This window comes from Geotrypetes seraphini, chromosome 6 (assembly GCF_902459505.1).
Source record: "Geotrypetes seraphini chromosome 6, aGeoSer1.1, whole genome shotgun sequence".
NCBI lineage: Eukaryota > Metazoa > Chordata > Amphibia > Gymnophiona > Dermophiidae > Geotrypetes > Geotrypetes seraphini.
The window spans coordinates 235,856,994-235,875,660 of NC_047089.1; the positions used below are offsets into that span (position 1 = coordinate 235,856,994).

General features: G+C 42.6%; 1 protein-coding gene across 5 annotated transcripts in view; it reads right to left on the reverse strand.

The window, feature by feature from the left end:
- The window catches only part of ERG (ETS transcription factor ERG), a 429,387-nt gene that overhangs the window by 154,955 nt on the left and 255,765 nt on the right, over positions 1-18,667 (reverse strand). The window contains exon 1 of one of the 5 annotated variants that reach the window (XM_033949788.1): positions 13,706-13,834. The exons of the other annotated variants lie outside the window; for them this stretch is intronic. Within the exon in view, the coding sequence (XP_033805679.1) occupies positions 13,706-13,723 (18 nt within the window). The 5' untranslated portion in view covers positions 13,724-13,834. Of the gene's footprint in view, positions 1-13,705; positions 13,835-18,667 lie in introns of those variants that run through there. 5 annotated transcript variants of the gene reach the window in all.

The window sequence follows — 18,667 nt, forward strand, 5'->3', positions numbered from 1 at the left end:
GCCTCTCTGGAATATGGTGACAGTGGTTCCGATTCAAGGCGTAGAGTCACTGAAGAAGTTGCACTGTGAGGTGGAGTAAGAGAATGTTTCCTCTTAAGGCTCCTGGATGGAGAAGTACCAGGTGTACGTGGTACTGAATGAGTCGAGGTCTGAGGTGAAGTGTCTCGACGAGCTGGTTTCGATGGATGAGTCTTCGGTTGAGAAGGACTTCGAGTCGATGCTCGATGGTGTCGAGATCTGTGCTTCGACTTCGAAGAAAGGGGAAGAGAAGTCTCGGTGTCCAAAGCTGAAGACTCTCTCCGAAGCTTAAAAGCACTATGTCTCGAAGGCTTCGATCGGTGCTTCGAAGGAGGTGAGTCCGGAGAAGAATCAGATGAAGGTATTCTCTTTGGTGTCCGGGATCGGCCTCGAGATACTGGATGCTCCGGTTGGGTGACAGGCTGATCCACCCGAGGCAAGGTCGAGGACGGGACCAATTGAGCCACTAAAGAGGAAATCTGAGTGGTCAGTATAGATTTTAGCATGTCTTCCAGCATCGGCACCGAGACAGAAGGTTCTGATCTCGTAGGTGCAGCAGTACGCTCCGAAGAGGGCGACCTCGAAGGTGAGTATTCCCTTGTCTTGGAGGTACGCTTGGAAGATGGACGTGCAGAGGACTCTGGTGGCTTCTTGGGTACGGTACCTGAAAGAGAACCCGGAGACTTACCCCCCATGGCAGATTTCATCGAGGACACCGTCTTCGAGGGAACCGAAGCAGGCAAGGTCGAGGCCTTCGAGACCGAAGCTCCAGCCGTAACTTGGGTCGAAGCCTTCGAGACCGTGGTCGTCGATGATGTCGAAGTTGAAGCCTTCGATACCGGGGCAGCCGCCGAGGTCGAAGTCGAATCCGAAGGTTGCTCCATGTCTCCGAAGAGTTGAAAAAATTGGGTGCACCTGCGTCGAAAAGCCCGTGGAGTGAGAGTAAAGCAACGATGGCAATCTTCTGGTGAATGGGAAGGACCCAGGCACTGAAGGCAGCGACAGTGGGGATCGGTGACCGAAATCACACGATTACACTGACGACAACGTTTAAACCCGGTGAGAGGCCGGGACATAGAAAAAATAAAGTCCGTGTCGAACGGAAGGAGCGATTGGGCCTAGGCCCAAGGCTCACCGGCCAGACAAGTATAAAAGAGAAACAAAAATTCAATTGTTTTTTTTTTGGGTTTTTTTTTTAGTTTTGAAAAAGGAGAAATAAATTAAAGCACAGCGACCGAACTTTGTGAAAAAAAAAGAAACAGCCGCGGTGAAGAGAAGGCAAAAGTGCAGCAGAGCTGAAGAAAAACGTGTCTTCTTGTCTCCGCGGAATTAAACGAACTGAGGATCCTCTCAGGAGATGCGCCCCCTAGTTCGGGCGGGAAGGCACGCGCGCATGCGCGGTGCAGTCCTCGAAAGATCGAGATCTTCAAGCAAGTTTGCTTTCGAGGCTGTCCGCTGCGGGGCTCCATCGGTGACGTCACCCATGTGTGGGAATATGCTGCCTGCTTGTCCTGGGATAACTCTTTTAACTGTAATCCGTTTAGAACCGCAAGGCACAGGCGGAATAGAAATCACAAATGTAATGTAATGTAATGTAATGTAATATTCATATTCCTGAAAGGATACTCAAAATGTCAGTACAATGCAAATGAAACCCTTTAATACCTGCACATTAGAAACTAGGGTTACTAGACGTCCGGATTTCCCCAGACAGGTCTTCCTTTTGAGGACATGTCCGGGGGTCCGGACAGCTTTTCGAAACCCTTTGGCCGGGTTTTCAAAATTAGCAAGTTATAATCAGCAGCGTAATGAGATTTTCCATTGTTCTATGTGTGGGAAAAATGCTTCCTCCATCTGGACCAATGTGTGGCATAAGGTCTCCAAGACAGAAGCTGTGATTGCCATGTGAGAGTTATCCTTATGACGTCACTTCCTGGTTGTGGGACCAGGACATGACGTCAGAAGAGAGCTGAGGCCAGTGCGAGCAGGAGGTGGAAACAGACCAATGCTTCTTGTCCTCGCAGCCTCTTGACTATTGGTATTTCAGTTTCCTATGAAATAGGGAGCTTCGTTATCTCGGAGAGTGTAGCTTCTAGGAAACCACAGAAGGGAAACTAGTTATAAAAAAAAACCAGGCCATGTGTATATATTTAGAGAGAGATTAGGTAAAGCGCACACAACTGCTAGAGATAAGCTTTTAGGGGATGTAGCTTACTGGCTGAAGGCTAGAATTTGCAGAAAATCTATGGGAACCCAAGAAACCAACAAGACCCAGCACCACAGATCCAACTGAAGACAGATATTTGGAGCGCTGTCTAGAAACTGCACGCATAGAGCCGCATAGATTGGTTGAAAGGTCATCACTGGAAAAAAGATCTTTTATTTGGTGAATTTAAAAGAATAAATATATCTGTATATCTACACTTCTCCCTCTGTATTCGCGGTTTCACCAATCGCGGTTTCAATTATTTGCGGTTTTTAGCTTGCTGGCTCCTCCCCCCCCCCCCCCCCCCCAAATTACATCAGCTTGCATAGAGAAATCGCTAATTCCAAGCATTTACAGAGAAAATCGCCGATTCCCAGCACTTTCTTCACCGTGTTTTGCCTCTCCTTCAGGAACAGGCCAGGTCTCCCCACCATGTTATTCGTGGTTTCGCCATATTCACGATGGATTTTAATAGAAAAAAACGAATAACATACGAAAAAGTTATTCACGGTTTTTTCTGTATTTGCGGTTCTGTTAATCCCCTATCACAGCGAATACGGAGGGAGAAGTGTATAGGAATTTACAATACAATTAGCTTTAACAGAAATCCAAAGGAAACGTAGCAGGCTCTGCGGAGGTATTATTTGGGAAAAGTGGTAGGTGAAATTTAATAAAAGTGAAGTTAATCAATCAACTCGTTTCTTTCTGACCTCAGGTTAAGCAGAACAACACCATGACGACTGTGAAAATCTTGCCTAATCTTTATTGGTACTCGATAAACCACCAAAGCGGTTTATATTGAGAACAGAAAAGCAAACATACACAATAATCATACATGGACAATGAAAACAGGTCAGTAATAATACAAAAAAAATGAAGACATACACACAAAAATAAAATCACCAGAGCCTTCAACTGCCGATACACTGCACCTTTCCTACAGCTCACACACAGAAAATTCAAACCCCTGCCTGTGAAATAATGAAGCATTCACTTATTCAAGTTATATATATATATATCGGATCACCTGAAAAATGAACCTAGTACCTGGCAGAAACCGAAAGAGTAATAGCATTCCAGAGCTGAGACTGTGATGTCATAATGCCTCATTCCACCAGTGCCTAAGAGCCAAATTCATCAGTGATGTCACAATGGCTTGATTGTCCTATAGTTGGCTCACATAAGAATCAGAGTATGAATGGGCCCAGTCACAGACCCTCAAGCCTTACATTGAAGAATGCTGGTGTAGAAAGACTGAGCTTGAGAGAGACACTAAAGAATGATACAGGATGGTTAGAACATAAGACCATAAGCATTGCCATACTGGGACAGACTGAAGGTCCATCAAGCCCAGGATCCTGTTTCCAGCTGTGGCCAACTCAGGTCTCAAGTACCTGGCAGAAACCCAAAGAGTAGCTGAGATTGTGATGTCATAATGCCTCATTCCATCAATGCCTATAAGCCAGCCTTATCAGTGATGTCACAATGGCTTCATTGTCCTATACTTGGCTCACATAAGAATCAGAGTATGAATGGAACCAGCCACTGACCCTCAAGCCTTGCACTGAAAAATGCTGGTGTAGAAAGACTGAGCTTGAGAGAGACACTAAAGAATGATACAGGATGGTTAGAACATAAGACCATAAGCGTTGAGGTCCATCAAGCCCAGGATCCTGCTTCCAGCTGAGACCAACTCAGGTCCCAAGTACCTGACAGAAACCCAAAGAGTAGCAACATTCCAGAGCTGAGATTGTGATGTCATAATGCCTCATTCCACCACTGCCTAAAGGCCAACCTGATCAGTGATGTCACAATGGCTTGATTGTCCTATACTTGGCTCACATAAGAATCAGAGTATGAATGGACCCAGCCACTGACCCTCAAGCCTTGCATTGAAGAATGCTGGTGTAGAAGGGACTGAGGTTGAGAGAGACACTGAAGATTGACACGGGATGGTTTCCCACGGTTATCTGCGGGGAATGGTGACAAATTCTGCCACTGTGTCATTCTCTGCGTAGGCCAGGATTTTGAAGGCCTAAATTTCTAGCGCCTAGGTTTGACGTGAATCACGTCTACAGAGGCGCCTAAGGGCGTCTGAGGTTGTTTCCAGTGTTAACCATGCTTACTTTGACTTTAGGCGCCCTTAGGCACCGCCGTAGATGCGATCACAGTGTTGTTTTTGGAGACGCCGGCAGGGATTTTTTATAATTGTTTTTAAATGACGCAGTCAATTACCGCATCAATTAATAAGGAACTAATTAAGTTAGGTGGCAGCAGAGCACCGACCACCGCCTAACTTACAGTGCATTTTTGAGAATTTGGCCCTTAGTGTGCGCTCATAACAGCACACTATGTATTTAGTGCTCGTTTGCCCATTTTCCACTCCTGACATGCCCTCTCCCTCCATAAATACACTCAAATGACAAAACTAAGATAAAAGGGTAAAGGGCTCAGTTGTTTCAGAAGAACACAGTTGCCCACAGGCTTGGATTCTGTATAGAACATAAGAACATAAGATTTGCCTCTGCTGGGTCAGACCAATGGTCCATTGTGCCCAGCAGTCTGCTCACACGGCAGCCCTTAGGTCAAAGACCAGTGCCCTATTTGAATCTAGCCTTACCTGTGTATGTTCTGTTCCAGTAGGAACTTATCCAACCTTGTCTTGAATCCCTGAAGGGTGCTTTCCCCTATAATAGCCTCCGGAAGAGCGTTCCAGTTTTCCACCACTCTCTGGGTGAAGAAGAACTTCCTTACATTTGTACGGAATCTTTTCCCTTCTAACTTTAGTAAGTGCCCTCTCGTTCTCTTCACCTTGGAGAGAGTGAACAATCTCTCTTTCTCTACTAAGTCAATTCCCTTCAATATCTTGAAGGTCTCGATCATGTCCCCTCTCCGTCTTCTCTTCTCAAGGGAGAAGAGGCCCAGTTTCTCTAGCCTCTCGTAGTACAGCAACTCCTCCAGCCCCTTAACCATTTTTGATGCTCTTCTCTGGACCCTTTCGAGTATTACTATGTCCTTTTTCATGGCGACCAGTGTTGGATGCAGTATTCCAGGTGGGGACGTACCATGGCCCGGTATAATGGCATGATAACATTTTCAGATCCGTTCATGATCCCCTTCTTAATCACAAGTTCTCGAAATGGTGCCAGAATCAGCCAGCGCCTAAAAAAAATGGAACACAAACTACGGCGCCGTTTTGATAATCGTGATCTGCGGTGAAGATAGGCGCCGTAAATGCAGGCCTACATGTCCAGCACCTGTCTTCGAAGTAGAACTATGCTTAGCAGCGCTGGACGCTAAACCCGCCCATAACCACGCATCTTTTGACGTCCAGCGCTGGTAAGCATCTGTGTACGTGCGATTCATGGCACCTACTTTTTCTCTCTTAATTAGTTTTAAATTGGTTTTTTAACAGCGCGATCAATTACTGCACTCTTACCCCCCTCTTCTACAAAGCCGCGCACGCGGTAACGGCCCCGAAGCCCATAGAGATTTAAAGGGCTTCGGGGCTGTTGCCACGTGGCAGTCACTAGCACGGCTTTGTAGAAGAGGGGGTTAATGGCCAATTAAAACGCTTAACTTAGGCGCCATTTAGATGCCTACCAATGCCTTCCAAACAGCACCATTTTGAGAATCTGCAACTTAAGGCATGTTAATTATATTAAGTTCTAACTCCGCTCGATGAATTTTCCCCTTAATGAATTATTTGATCTCATAATTCCAAGAGACATGGGTAAATTGAAATAAAAATGAGTCTTCCGTCCCCTTTCTCTACAGCAATTTCCAGCCCTCAGTTTACTTAGGGTTCCTTTTATCAAGGTGCGATAGGCGGTTAACGCATGGAATACCGCGCGTTCAACCGCCTGCCACACTAGTCTCTAACGCCTCCATTGACGAGGCGTTAGTTTTTTGGCTTGCCGCGAGGGTTAGCGCGTGACGAAACGTCTGACGCGCTAACCCTCCCGTAGCGCACCTTGATAAAAGGAGCCCTTAGTGGTCCTTTTGCAAAGGCGTGCTAGCACCTTAATGCGTGGAATAGCGCACGCTAAATTGCCACGTGCACTAGCCGCTACCACCTCCTTTTGAGCAGGCGGTAGATTTTTGGCTAGCACGCTAATCCAGTGCGTGCGATAAAACGCTTAGAGCACCTTCGTAAAAATCTGGAGTTTGCAGGGAGTTTGTACAGTTCTTCCAATCTCACTGAATTTCTGATTCAGTTAGATTGGATTTGTGTTTTGTTTTTAAATTATTTTATTATTTTATTAAAGTACAATAGTGTAATACATTAGAATAATAACATGAAATATGACAAAAGAAAACACTATCACAAGCAGAAAATATAGAACCATAACTATAACCCCTCCCTTCCATCAATTATTAATATTAACAATATTAAATGTCTTAATATGAAGATTCAAGATCTACATTAAACAAAATCTATCCCTACCCAACCCTCCCTCCCATCCCATCCCATATGTGCAATGAAAAAAACTCAGAAGGGAATATGTTATTTTTACTTTAAATTTGCAAATAACGTCAATGGATTCCAAATTTTATTAAATAAAGCATTACTTCCTGAGCACTCTGCGTTTACCCTTTCAAACCTATATGTAGTACATACAGTTGTCCACCAAAATGTGTAATTTAACCTATCATGGTTTTTCCAGTTTTTTGTAATCATTTGGACCGCAATACCAGTTAAAATCAAGAAAAGGCGACTTTTATACTTATCAAAGGGAGGTTTGATATGTAAAATAGTACCATAAATTATTGCTTCATAAGTTAATGGAATATCCGAATCTAAGACTAGATTTATTTTTGTCCCCAAATTGACTTCCAAAAACCAAATATCAGCAGACAAAAAACTAACAGATGATCCAAAGTCCCTATGTCAGTATGACAGTGCCAGCATCTATTTGACTTAGAACTATCAAGTTTTTGCAACCGAACTGGGGTCCAAAAAATTCTATGCAATAAAAATAACCAAGTTTGTCTCATAGATGCTGAAGCTGTACATTTTAATCTCCAATACTTGTGTTTTGATAGCGGGATGTCCACAGATACAAACACACAACAGGATTATCGCTTGCTTCTACTGGTATGTCTCCCGTAGAATTTTTTTTAAATTTTTATTAACATGTTTCATTTCAGTCTACTCAGCCATATTGCAAGAGAAAGATTTCCTGCAGGTCATGTGCACTGCCCTGACAAAAGGATTATCGATTTGATAAACTGCCTTTCTGTGGTACAACCAAAGCGCTTTACACATAAATTATATGCAGGAAGGAAGCAAAGCTTTATAAAGCTAGCTATTGATGTACTGCTTTAGTTCAATCAAAAACAAATCACCTACAACTCATTTGTTGTCCTTAATTTCTCCTGAAAATATTAATAATGATCTCCAGGCATTATGAAAAAAAAAGTTTGAGTAATAGTTTAAAATATAAATGCCACAGTTTTGCAAATCCTTAATAATGGTCCTGGTGGAATATTCTATAAATAAAATATTTTACTAAATATATACTGTATGCAGAGAGCCACAAACACACAGCAATTTCCTGGAGGAAAAGTCCATAGTCTGTTACTGAGAAAGACATGAGGGAAGCCACTGCTTGCCCTGGATTGGTAGCTTGGAATGTTGCTACGGTTTGGGGTTCTGGAATCTTTTCTTACTCCTTGGGATTGCAGAATGTTGCTATTCTTTAGGACTCTGGATGGAATGTTGCTACTCTTTGGGGGTTCTAGAATCTTGCTATTCTTTGGGACTCTATGGAATGTTGCTACTCTTTGGGGTTCTAGAATCTTGCTATTCTTTGGGACTCTATGGAATGTTGCTACTCTTTGGGGTTCTAGAATTTTGCTATTCTTTGGGACTCTATGGAATGTTGCTACTCTTTGGGGGTTCTAGAATCTTGCTATTCTTTGGGACTCTATGGAATATTGCTACTCTTTGGGGGTTCTAGAATCTTGCTATTCTTTGGGACTCTATGGAATGTTGCTACTCTTTGGGGTTCTAGAATCTTGCTATTCTTTGGGACTCTATGGAATGTTGCTACTCTTTGGGGGTTCTAGAATCTTGCTATTCTTTGGGACTCTATGGAATGTTGCTACTCTTTGGGGTTCTAGAATCTTGCTATTCTTTGGGACTCTATGGAATGTTGCTACTCTTTGGGGTTCTAGAATTTTGCTATTCTTTGGGACTCTATGGAATGTTGCTACTCTTTGGGGGTTCTAGAATCTTGCTATTCTTTGGGACTCTATGGAATATTGCTACTCTTTGGGGGTTCTAGAATCTTGCTATTCTTTGGGACTCTATGGAATGTTGCTACTCTTTGGGGGTTCTAGAATCTTGCTATTCTTTGGGACTCTATGGAATGTTGCTACTCTTTGGGGTTCTAGAATCTTGCTATTCTTTGGGACTCTATGGAATGTTGCTACTCTTTGGGGGTTCTAGAATCTTGCTATTCTTTGGGACTCTATGGAATGTTGCTACTCTTTGGGGTTCTAGAATCTTGCTATTCTTTGGGACTCTATGGAATGTTGCTACTCTTTGGGGTTCTAGAATCTTGCTATTCTTTGGGACTCTATGGAATGTTGCTACTCTTTGGGGTTCTAGAATCTTGCTATTCTTTAGATTCTGTATGGAATGTTGCTACTCCTTGGGTTTTAGCCAGGTACTAGGGACTTGGATTGGCCACCTTGAGAGCTGGCTACTGGACTTGATGGGCCATTGGTCTGAGCCAGTAAGGCTATTCTTATGTTCTTATCCTGTAAATCTGACATACAGAAGTTCTGCTGTGCAAGAGACACATTCTAGCATTATAATTCATTTTGGTGCTTTGTTTTCAATGTGGATTACCCATTATGACTTTTGTTTTGGCACAGATCTCATTTTATGGAATGAGACCTAGTTATAAATAACTGAGGTTAACAGTAAAATAACACGCCTTAATGGTAACTTTCTCTTTTAATTAAAGAAAAAAGAAACATCTCTAGAATTCATAATCACTGCTATATATAATAAAAGTGGACTAATCCCCTCTTTTACAAAGACACACTAATCGATTTAGTGCACGCTAACAGATTTAGTGCACACTAATCGATTTAGCGCATGCTAAACACTAATGCGTCTATTATAGTCTATGGATGCGTTAGCGCTTAGCGCGTGCTAAACCGATTAGCATGCGCTAAATCGGCTACCGCACCTCAGTAAAAGGACCCGTAAGTATTGTACAATCAAGGCATTATGACATCACCGATAAGGCTGTCTCTTAGGCATTGTGGAATGAGGCATTATGACATCACAATATCAGCTCTGGATACCAGAAACTGCAACGCTTCATTCTAAGGGGGGAAGTTATCAACGTGAGCTGCAGTTAAGATGGGTTATTTTGCCATCAATTCAAGCTATTTTAGTACAGGTCCCATTCTATATACAATTATTTCATGCCCCATAGAGAACTATATTTCAATTACTACTCATATAATCAATCTTACACCATTTAAAATTTATTGCTTACATATAATTTCCCAAAAGCCTTTGCAGAGAGAGATCCTGGTTTGGAATGATCCCAACGGTGTGAAAATTTTATTGACATAATGTTATGTATGATATAGAATCATGAATGAGAAAATGTTATGTTTGAATTAGGTTAGTGAAGTGTATGAATTGTATAGGTGTCAGGTCAAAAGCGCGCCGGGACAAAGGCGCACGCAGACAACTGAGCGCAACGCGGAGGCGCGTGCCAAAGAAAATGACTGTTTTAAAGGGCTCCGACGGGAGGTGTGGGGGGGAACCCCCCACTTTACTTTATACAGATCGTGCCACATTGTGGGGGCATTGTGGGGGGTTTGGGGGGTTGTAAACCCCCACATTTTACTGAAAACTTCACTTTTTCCCTAAAAAACAGGGAAACAGTTAAGTTTCTAGTATAATGAGGTCGGTTACAACCCCCAAACCCCCACAACGCTGCCGCGATCTGTATTAAGTAAAGTGGGGGGGGTTCCCCAACAAAAACCCCCGTCGGAGCCCCTATAAACACTCTTTTTCTTCGGCATGCGCTTCCGTCTTGCGCTCAGTTGTTGGCGCGCGTCTTTGTCTTCGGCGGTTTTGTCTATGAACCATTGTATATTATAGAACACAGAATTAAACTGAATCTGGGAACAACTTATAGCTCCTGACGACGCCGACGGGCGAAACACAGACGTGTGTTGGGCATAGCGGTTCAATTGTGGAGAGAAATGAAGCAAGGAGTATGAAGTGAAAATCCAGCGGATAAACAAACCGAGAAAAAGGAGAAGGTTGCAAAGTATTTGAAGATTTTGAAGTTCAGCATATGGACAATGATAACAGTTTGATGTGAACTTTTAGTGGATGGGAGGGGTTTAGATCTATTTATGTGATAAATGAGTTGTGCAATAGCGGTTTAAATGAAACTCGCGGTGGTTTTTGGGAAATTATATGTAAGCAATAAATTTTTAAATGGTGCAAGATTGATTATATGAGTAGTAATTGAAATATAGTTCTCTATGGGGCATGAAATAATGTTTTAATACATGAGAACTATTGAACAGGAATTATAAATCCCGTTGTTATTTAGTAAGTGGTATTCTATATACAATGAGATCTAGTCTCTAATAACGAATTAACAATTAAAAAAATAACATATATTATTAATGGTGGTCCACACTGATAATGTATGTAAGCCAGCTGCCCTGAATTAAGATCCATAAACCATAATTTAACAGAAGAAACCCACTAGAACTTAGAGCTTAAATAGCAGGGAAAATAAACCTATAGAGCATTAGGGGGGGAAAAAATGCTGCAGACACTTTCATCATTACAGCTGCCTGTGATCTGTATAAAAGAATCTTACCTCACAGTACCTCAGATTAACAGAGGACCAAAATGATTGTATTTAAAGGGGTGCTGAAAAGTTCTCAGCCCAATCAAGACGAGAATGATCTGAAACAATGTCAAAACATACCCCCCCTCTTTTACAAAGGTGCGCTATATTATCGCACGCTAAAAACGCGCTACACGCTACCGCGTGCATTAGCAGTTAGCGCCCGCGTTGATTCAGCACGCGCTAAATCCACGCTAAAACGCTTAGCGCTTCTTTGTATTTCTGTAAATTGACATTTAGCGAAATAAGATAACCCTCTTTTCAGCTACAGGGGCAAAATAACGCTCAGAATTTAGGAAGTGAGTTGGTTGGGCTGAGGACTTTTCGTCACCCCCTTGTCATATACACCCATTAGCCAACGTTCCAGCTACCTTTGTTTTAAGAGTGATTTTGCTTTCAACAAATAAGTCAAGCCCTCCAACATTGGTCCATGCAGCTTTCAGAAGCAGATGCTTTATTTCTGTAAAAAGCTGGGGTCCCGATTATTTCATGACTGCACCCTTCTCCCGAAATAATATTTCTCAATGGCAGGGAATGGAATTTTCTTCTTTTCTCAGCCCGATAGATAAACAACCCTCTCCAGACTCCACCCTGATTGCACAAAGCCCTCTGCTGAACTTTTTTTCCCCGAGCTTCCCAATCCTGATTCTATAAACCTTCCTCGGAGTGTACAGGCAAAGATTTGCAGGAGAAAAAAAAAATCCTTTAAAAATAAAAATAAAAATAATATGCTGGGGGAAAAAGATCTTATGCTCCTTTTGCACTGCACTCACTAATGAAATAAATTTTTTTAAAGTTCCTAGCTCCGATATTCAAAACCTCACCGAGTCAGAACACAAGGTGAAAATATGATTCCTATTGCAGCTTTTTGTGACCCTGGGCAAGTCGCTTAACCCTCCACTGCGCGGATTTAGCATGCGCTGAATCAACGCATGCGCTAACCGCTAACGCGTCCATAGGATAATATGCGCCCGTTAGCGTTTAGCGCGTGTTTAGCGCATGGTAATATTTAGCGTGCGCTAAAAAAGCATAGCGCACCTTTGTAAAAGAGGGGGTTAGGGTCCCTTTTACAATGCTGCAGTAGTGATTCTCCCGCAGCAAATGCGTCAAAGTCCGTTCGATTTCTACGGGCTTTGCCATGGAAGAATCGCTACTGCGGCTTTCTATAAGGGGCCCCTAGATTGCAAGCCCACTGGGGACAGAGAAAGAACATGTTTGCAATATGTAAACTACTTTGATTGTACCACAGAAAAGCGGTTTATCGAGAATCTAATAAACCAAATATACCCTTGGCTCTGAGTAGAAATATGTAATGGTTTTATTATTATTTCTACCGCTCAATGCTAAAATGTTAACGGTGCATAAAACTATGTAGTCATTGCAGAACATGATATTGTAAAAAAAATAAATAAATAATAATAATAATATATAAAGGAACTGGTGTATCCTATAAATACATGAATTATTATCTTAGACTTGCATAACACGAGTTTTAAGACTAACCCTTCATCCGCTAACTGGACTGCTACATAAGATAGTGAAAAATAAAGGCTCTGGTGTACCAGAGAATTGGTCAAACCTAGAAAACATATTTCAGATAACGTATTGGTCTATTCTGAAATTCATTTCATCAGAGGGTATTACTGTTACATTGTGTTACGTTATACCTAGCAAGTTCAATGTGGTTTGGAAAAAAAGAAACTCGGAAAACCTTGGAATTAACAACCTTTCGTAAAAACAATTAAAACGTATTCAGTACAAATTTATGAAGTAAAGAAATGTTTCCAGAGCTTTACAGAACAGTCTATAGAGGGATAATTAAGTTCCACCATTTGGCTACTTGATGCAGAAATCATAATATATTCTTATATCACACCCCCTTTAAAGCTGGAAAATGTAAATTTAAACCATGTCTAAAAGAGCGATCGCTATTCAAATGGAACAAAATTGCACTAGGTTCAAAATGCATCCAGATTTAATTTGTCTTAAAAGCGAGAACTTAAGACACTGAGCCTAACTCTCTAGAGGACCAAATCAACCACCGCAGCTAGGGAAAAGCATCTTCCAGGTGCTTCTTCTCAGCATGCCGCCACTTCGAGCGAGCAGGCAGTGAATGATGTTCTGGGAAGCTGAATGATCAGGAGAGTGGTTGCTTCTGGATTTTAATCAAAGTTCCCAGAGAAGCCCAGGCCATATCCAGATGAAGCAGTCTGAATTTTCCCAAAAAAAAAAAAAAAAGCCATCGAGCAGCCAAAGTGTCAAGAGCGTGCCGCAGCCAAACGTTTTCCACATCTCCCTCAACATCCGACGGCGAATTAAAAACACGCGCACACACAGGTCAAATGCGCAACACACACAATTTTTTCTCGGTTTCAACGTTTTTAAACCTTGCGGATGGGTTGCAGTAGGAAAAAGGAAATTTACAAGCCAGCACAGAGGAAATCTCCTCGTCTTCTATTGTGGCGAGTGGGGGTGTAGCCCGAGCCAAACTTATCTCTCTTGATAAAGGAAACCAAAGAGAATTTCAGACGAAGAGCTTTCTGTACAGAAAAAAAAAAAATGCAGTCATGCTTACCTTGATGGTGCTTGCCATGGTTGGGATCACGATTATTGGTCTTTAATAATAGCTAATAATATTAATAATTATTATTGCGCTGTGCTGATCAGGAGGTGGTTTTCATGAGTTTGTTTAGAGCGGATGAGATTGTGCTAACTGGGAAGTGAAGTAAGTCAATGGCAGGAAGTGGTTTCTATTGGTCCTGGATACAGCAACTCGAAGAAACAGGAAATTTGGGAGCAAAGAGATAAGGTGTACTGAAAACAATGTTGTTTTTCTTGATGAAGCATGCTAGGGTTTCTTTTTTTTTTCTTTTTTTTTATGACAATGATCCATGTTGGCCTGTGGCAGGTGTGATTCAATGAGCTAAATGTGTCATAGTCTGCTCCAGAGCAGGATGCAGATGTCACATACCACAGGCCAAATTCTGATGGCTTTCGGTGCAGACCAAATCCCCTGGGAGCACAGAGACTTCACGTTACCTAATTTATTGACATTTTTTTAAAAAAACACATTTTGGTCTGACCACAGCGCTATTATTGTGATAGAAGATCGGGTCAATAGATTTAGGAAATTATTTCTCTCTCATTAATGGCGGGAATTTGAGACCCAATTTTTCTTATTTGTGCCTCTATAAAATAGAGCAGTGGTTCCCAACCCTGTCCTGGAGGAACACCAGGCCAATTGGGTTTTCAGGCTAGCCCTAATGAATATGCATGAAGCAAATTTGCATGCCTATCACGTCCATCATATGCAAATCTCTCTCATGCATATTCATTAGGGCTAGCCTGAAAACCCGATTGGCCTGGTGTTCCTCCAGGACAGGGTTGGGAATCACTGAAATAGAGAAATCGCTTTAGCTGTGCCACAGAAAGGTGGTATTTCAGGAATCTCATAGCATGCACAATTTTATCCGCATCAAAGCAGAAGCACGCGTAGACCAAAGGGAGAAAAGCTAGGAATCCACAATTAACTCTGGGCGTTTCTTGCACATTGGGGCGCCTTTCGTTGGTCTAGCCCAGGGGTAGGCGATTCCGGTCCTCGAGAGCCGGAGCCAGGTCAGGTTTTCAGGATATCCACCATGAATATGTACGAGATGGATTTGCATGCACTGCCTCCTTGAGATGCAAATCTATCTCATGCGTATTTATGGTGGATATCCTGAAAACCTGACCTGGCTCCGGCTCTTGAGGACTGGAATTGCCTACCCCTGGCCTAGCCTACAAATTCTTCAAAGTTAATACTGTACCTGAGTTTAGTAGAAGACATAGATTACATTACATTTCTAGACCACAAAACCTTACGGATCATAGAAACATAAAAGATGACGGCAGAAAAGGGCTACAGCCCATCAAGTCTGCCCACTCTGCTTACCCACCCCCTGTCTATGCCCTAATGACCCAATTTCCTTATCTTGACCCTCGTAGGGATCCCACATGGGTATCCCATTTATTCTTAAAGTCTGGCACGCTGTCTGCCTCGATCACCTGCACTGGAAGCTTGTTCCAATGATCAACCACTCTCTCTGTGAAGAAATACTTTCTGGTGTCGCCATGAACTTTTCCGCCCCTGAGTTTGAGCGGGTACCCTCTTGTGGCCGAGGGTCCCTTGAGAAAGAAAATATCATCTTCCACTTCGACACGTCCCATGAGGTACTTAAATGTTTCGATCATGTCTCCCCTCTCCCTACGTTCCTCGAGAGTGTAGAGCTGCAATTTGTTCAGTCTCTCTTCGTACGAGAGACCCTTGAGCCCCGAGATCATCCTGGTGGCCGTCAACGCGGTTCACAAAAAGATAAAAACTGGACATTCCTGGTGATCTACAAAACTTGTCATAAGACCATATTAGTGCTCTAGAAATGTTGTAAATAATATTGATTTTAGCCGTTTTCTACAATGTAAGTAGGAACAAGACTTTGTAACTCCCTGTCCCAGCTCGCTTCCTGATAAGCAAGCAGACGCTGCTGGAATCTCTTCAGTACAACCTCGAGCTGGGCGGGAGGGGGGGGGAAGACAAAATATAGTAGAGTTGCGTAAAGAACGGTTTGGTGTAAAATAATTCATAGAAACATAGAAAAAAGCAGCAGAAAAGGGCTATAGCCCACCAAGTCTGCCCATTCCAAGTATCCCCTCCCCTGAATTTACTCCCTTAAAGATCCCACGTGAGTATCCCATTTTCTCTTAAAATCCGTCACGCTGCTGGCCTTTATCACCTGGAGTGGGAGTCTGTTTCTATAACCATAAAGCCCTATGACCTCACAATGCAGATGTAAAGAGCTTTAGCCAATAGGAAGAGGAGATGCAAATGTTAAGAGCCTTAGCCAATAGGGAGAGGAGGAGATAGTGGATGCTGAGGCCATTTGGCCTTTATCTGCCATCATAGAAACATAGAAACATAGAAAAAAGCAGCAGAAAAGGGCTATAGCCCACCAAGTCTGCCCATTCCAAGTATCCCCTCCCCTGAATTTACTCCCTTAAAGATCCCACGTGAGTATCCCATTTTCTCTTAAAATCCGTCACACTGCTGGCCTTTATCACCTGGAGTGGGAGTCTGTTCCAATGATCCACTACTCTTTCGGTGAAGAAGTACTTCCTGGAGTCGCCATGAAACTTCCCTCCCCTGATTTTCAGTGGATGCCCTCTGGTGGTCGAGGGTCCCATGAGCCAGAAGATATCATCTTCTTACTCGATGCGTCCCGTGATGTACTTATATGTTTCAATCATATCTCCCCGTTCTCTTCTTTCCTCAAGTGAGTACAGCCGCAATTCTAGTAAATAGTTCTCATCTTCCATCTCTGTCATATCAAGTCTGTGAATACAGTGGTTCAGGCATTTCACTATCCTTGCAGAATTCTTATACCAGTCCTAAAGTAGATATCAAAACCTGAAAACCCTCCAGTTTTCTCCAAGGCACAGTCGCTGGAACTCTATTAAGGGCTACAGTTGCAGCAGCGACTCTCCCGCGGCAAATGCGCCGAAGCCCTTAGGAACTGAACGGGCTTCGGTGCTTTGGCCGCCGGGGAATTGCTACCGTGGCTTTGTAGAAGGAGACCCATGTGATGCCGTCTGAGGCTGTAATAACAAGAACATAAGAATTGCCGCTGCTGGGTCAGACCAGTGGTCCATCATGCCCAGCAGTCCGCTCCCGCGGTGGCCTCTAGGTCAAAGACCTGCGCCCTAACTGAGACCAGCCCTACCTGCGTTCGTTCCGGTTCAGCAGAAACTTGTCTAACTTTGTCTTGAATCCCTGGAGGGTGTTTTCCGCTATAACAGCCTCCGGAAGAGCGTTCCAGTTTTCTACCACTCTCTGAGTGAAGAACTTCCTTACGTTTGTACGTAATCTATCCACTTTTAACTTTAGAGAATGCCCTCTCGTTCTCGTTTATTTGTTTGGGAGTCCTTTTTACTAAGAAGTGATAAAAAGTGGTCTTACCACACCCTTACGTGGGTCTTTGCTGCACACTAACCTTCCGATCCATGTTCGATCCGTGGGCGATTGGAGGCATGCCGACCGATTCACCAAACATCTTCACGCAAATGGAGGCGATCGGAGGCACACCCCCATCCGACGACATGGATCACTTGGTAGCGATCCTGACGAATGCACAGACTATCCACTTTGCCTGTAGATGGTCTGTGCATGCGTTTTGCTGTCCGGTTTTTTGGTTTGTTGGTTTTTACTCGTACCTCCATGTCCCTGTCTGCCCTTCTTCCCCTTCTTGCCTCCGGTGACACAAATTATCAGGTACTGGAATGCAATGGAAGTTTCCAAAGCTTCAATGTAAAACATTAAGAATCATACTGCGTCCTCTTGAGGAAAGATTTTGAATATAGGGGTCCCAGATTTTCAAAAAGAGACGAGTTCGTCTAGGAAATCTACGAACCTCCCACACCTCAGATAAAAGTAACCGATGGAGTTAGTTCCTCCAATGCCAATAACTAGGCGGATCTTTCTGTAGCCAATATTGCAAAATACATTTGTGACTAATCATGCACGCCTTTTGAAATAAAATACATCTACCTTGTCCATATACCCCATAAGCATCAGCTTTACCAAATAACACCCCCCTTGGGGATTCCACTCATTGACTATTCCATAATGAACCTAAATATAATATGAGGGCAGACCAGAAATTTCTTAAACAGATACGTTTTCAAAGTTTTTCTAAAGCAAGTCAGCACAGAGAGAGAGAGTTCTAATATCTGAAGGGAGATCATTCCAGATTTTCACCATAGTAAATGGCAAAGAATGCGAGAGCCTGCCTAAAGTTTGAATCCCTCTAATAGAAGGGAATATTAATTTGAATTTATGCATATTCCTAGAAGACCGGAGTCGATAAGAGTTAAAAGGAAGAGGAAACAGTGGGGGAAAAATCCCATATAAACTCCTAAAAACAACATTGGCACATTTAAACTGAACCCTCCCTCAGCCATGGAGTAACACGATCGCATTTGTTTTTACCAAAAATCAATTTGGCAGCCTTGTTCTGAATAAGCTGTAATCTCTTCAAGTTACACTTGCTTAAAATGATGTCAAGGGAATTGGCATAGTCCAGATAAGCTAATATTATAGCCTGGACCAATATAGCAAAGTGATGTTGATGAAAAAAAACGACGAACCCTCCTTAGTATCTGTAAATTTAAAAAAACACTAAAGCCTGTTTTGGATAAATACACGAGCCGTCTTTTATTGATCATGACAGGAATAGCCATCCAAATGATCACAAGGAACTGGAAATATGACAGACTTAACTACACATTCTGGTGGGCACAAGTGTGTGTAATAATACATATAAATATGAAAGAATGGGTCTTAGCAATACATTTAATAAAGTCTGGAGCCCATTGACCAGTGGTCTCAAACTCCAACCCTTTTCAGGGCCACATTTTGGATTTGTAGGTACTTGGAGGGCCTCAGAAAAAAATAGTTAATGTCTTATTCAAGAAATGACAATTTTGCATGAGGTAAAACTCTTTATAG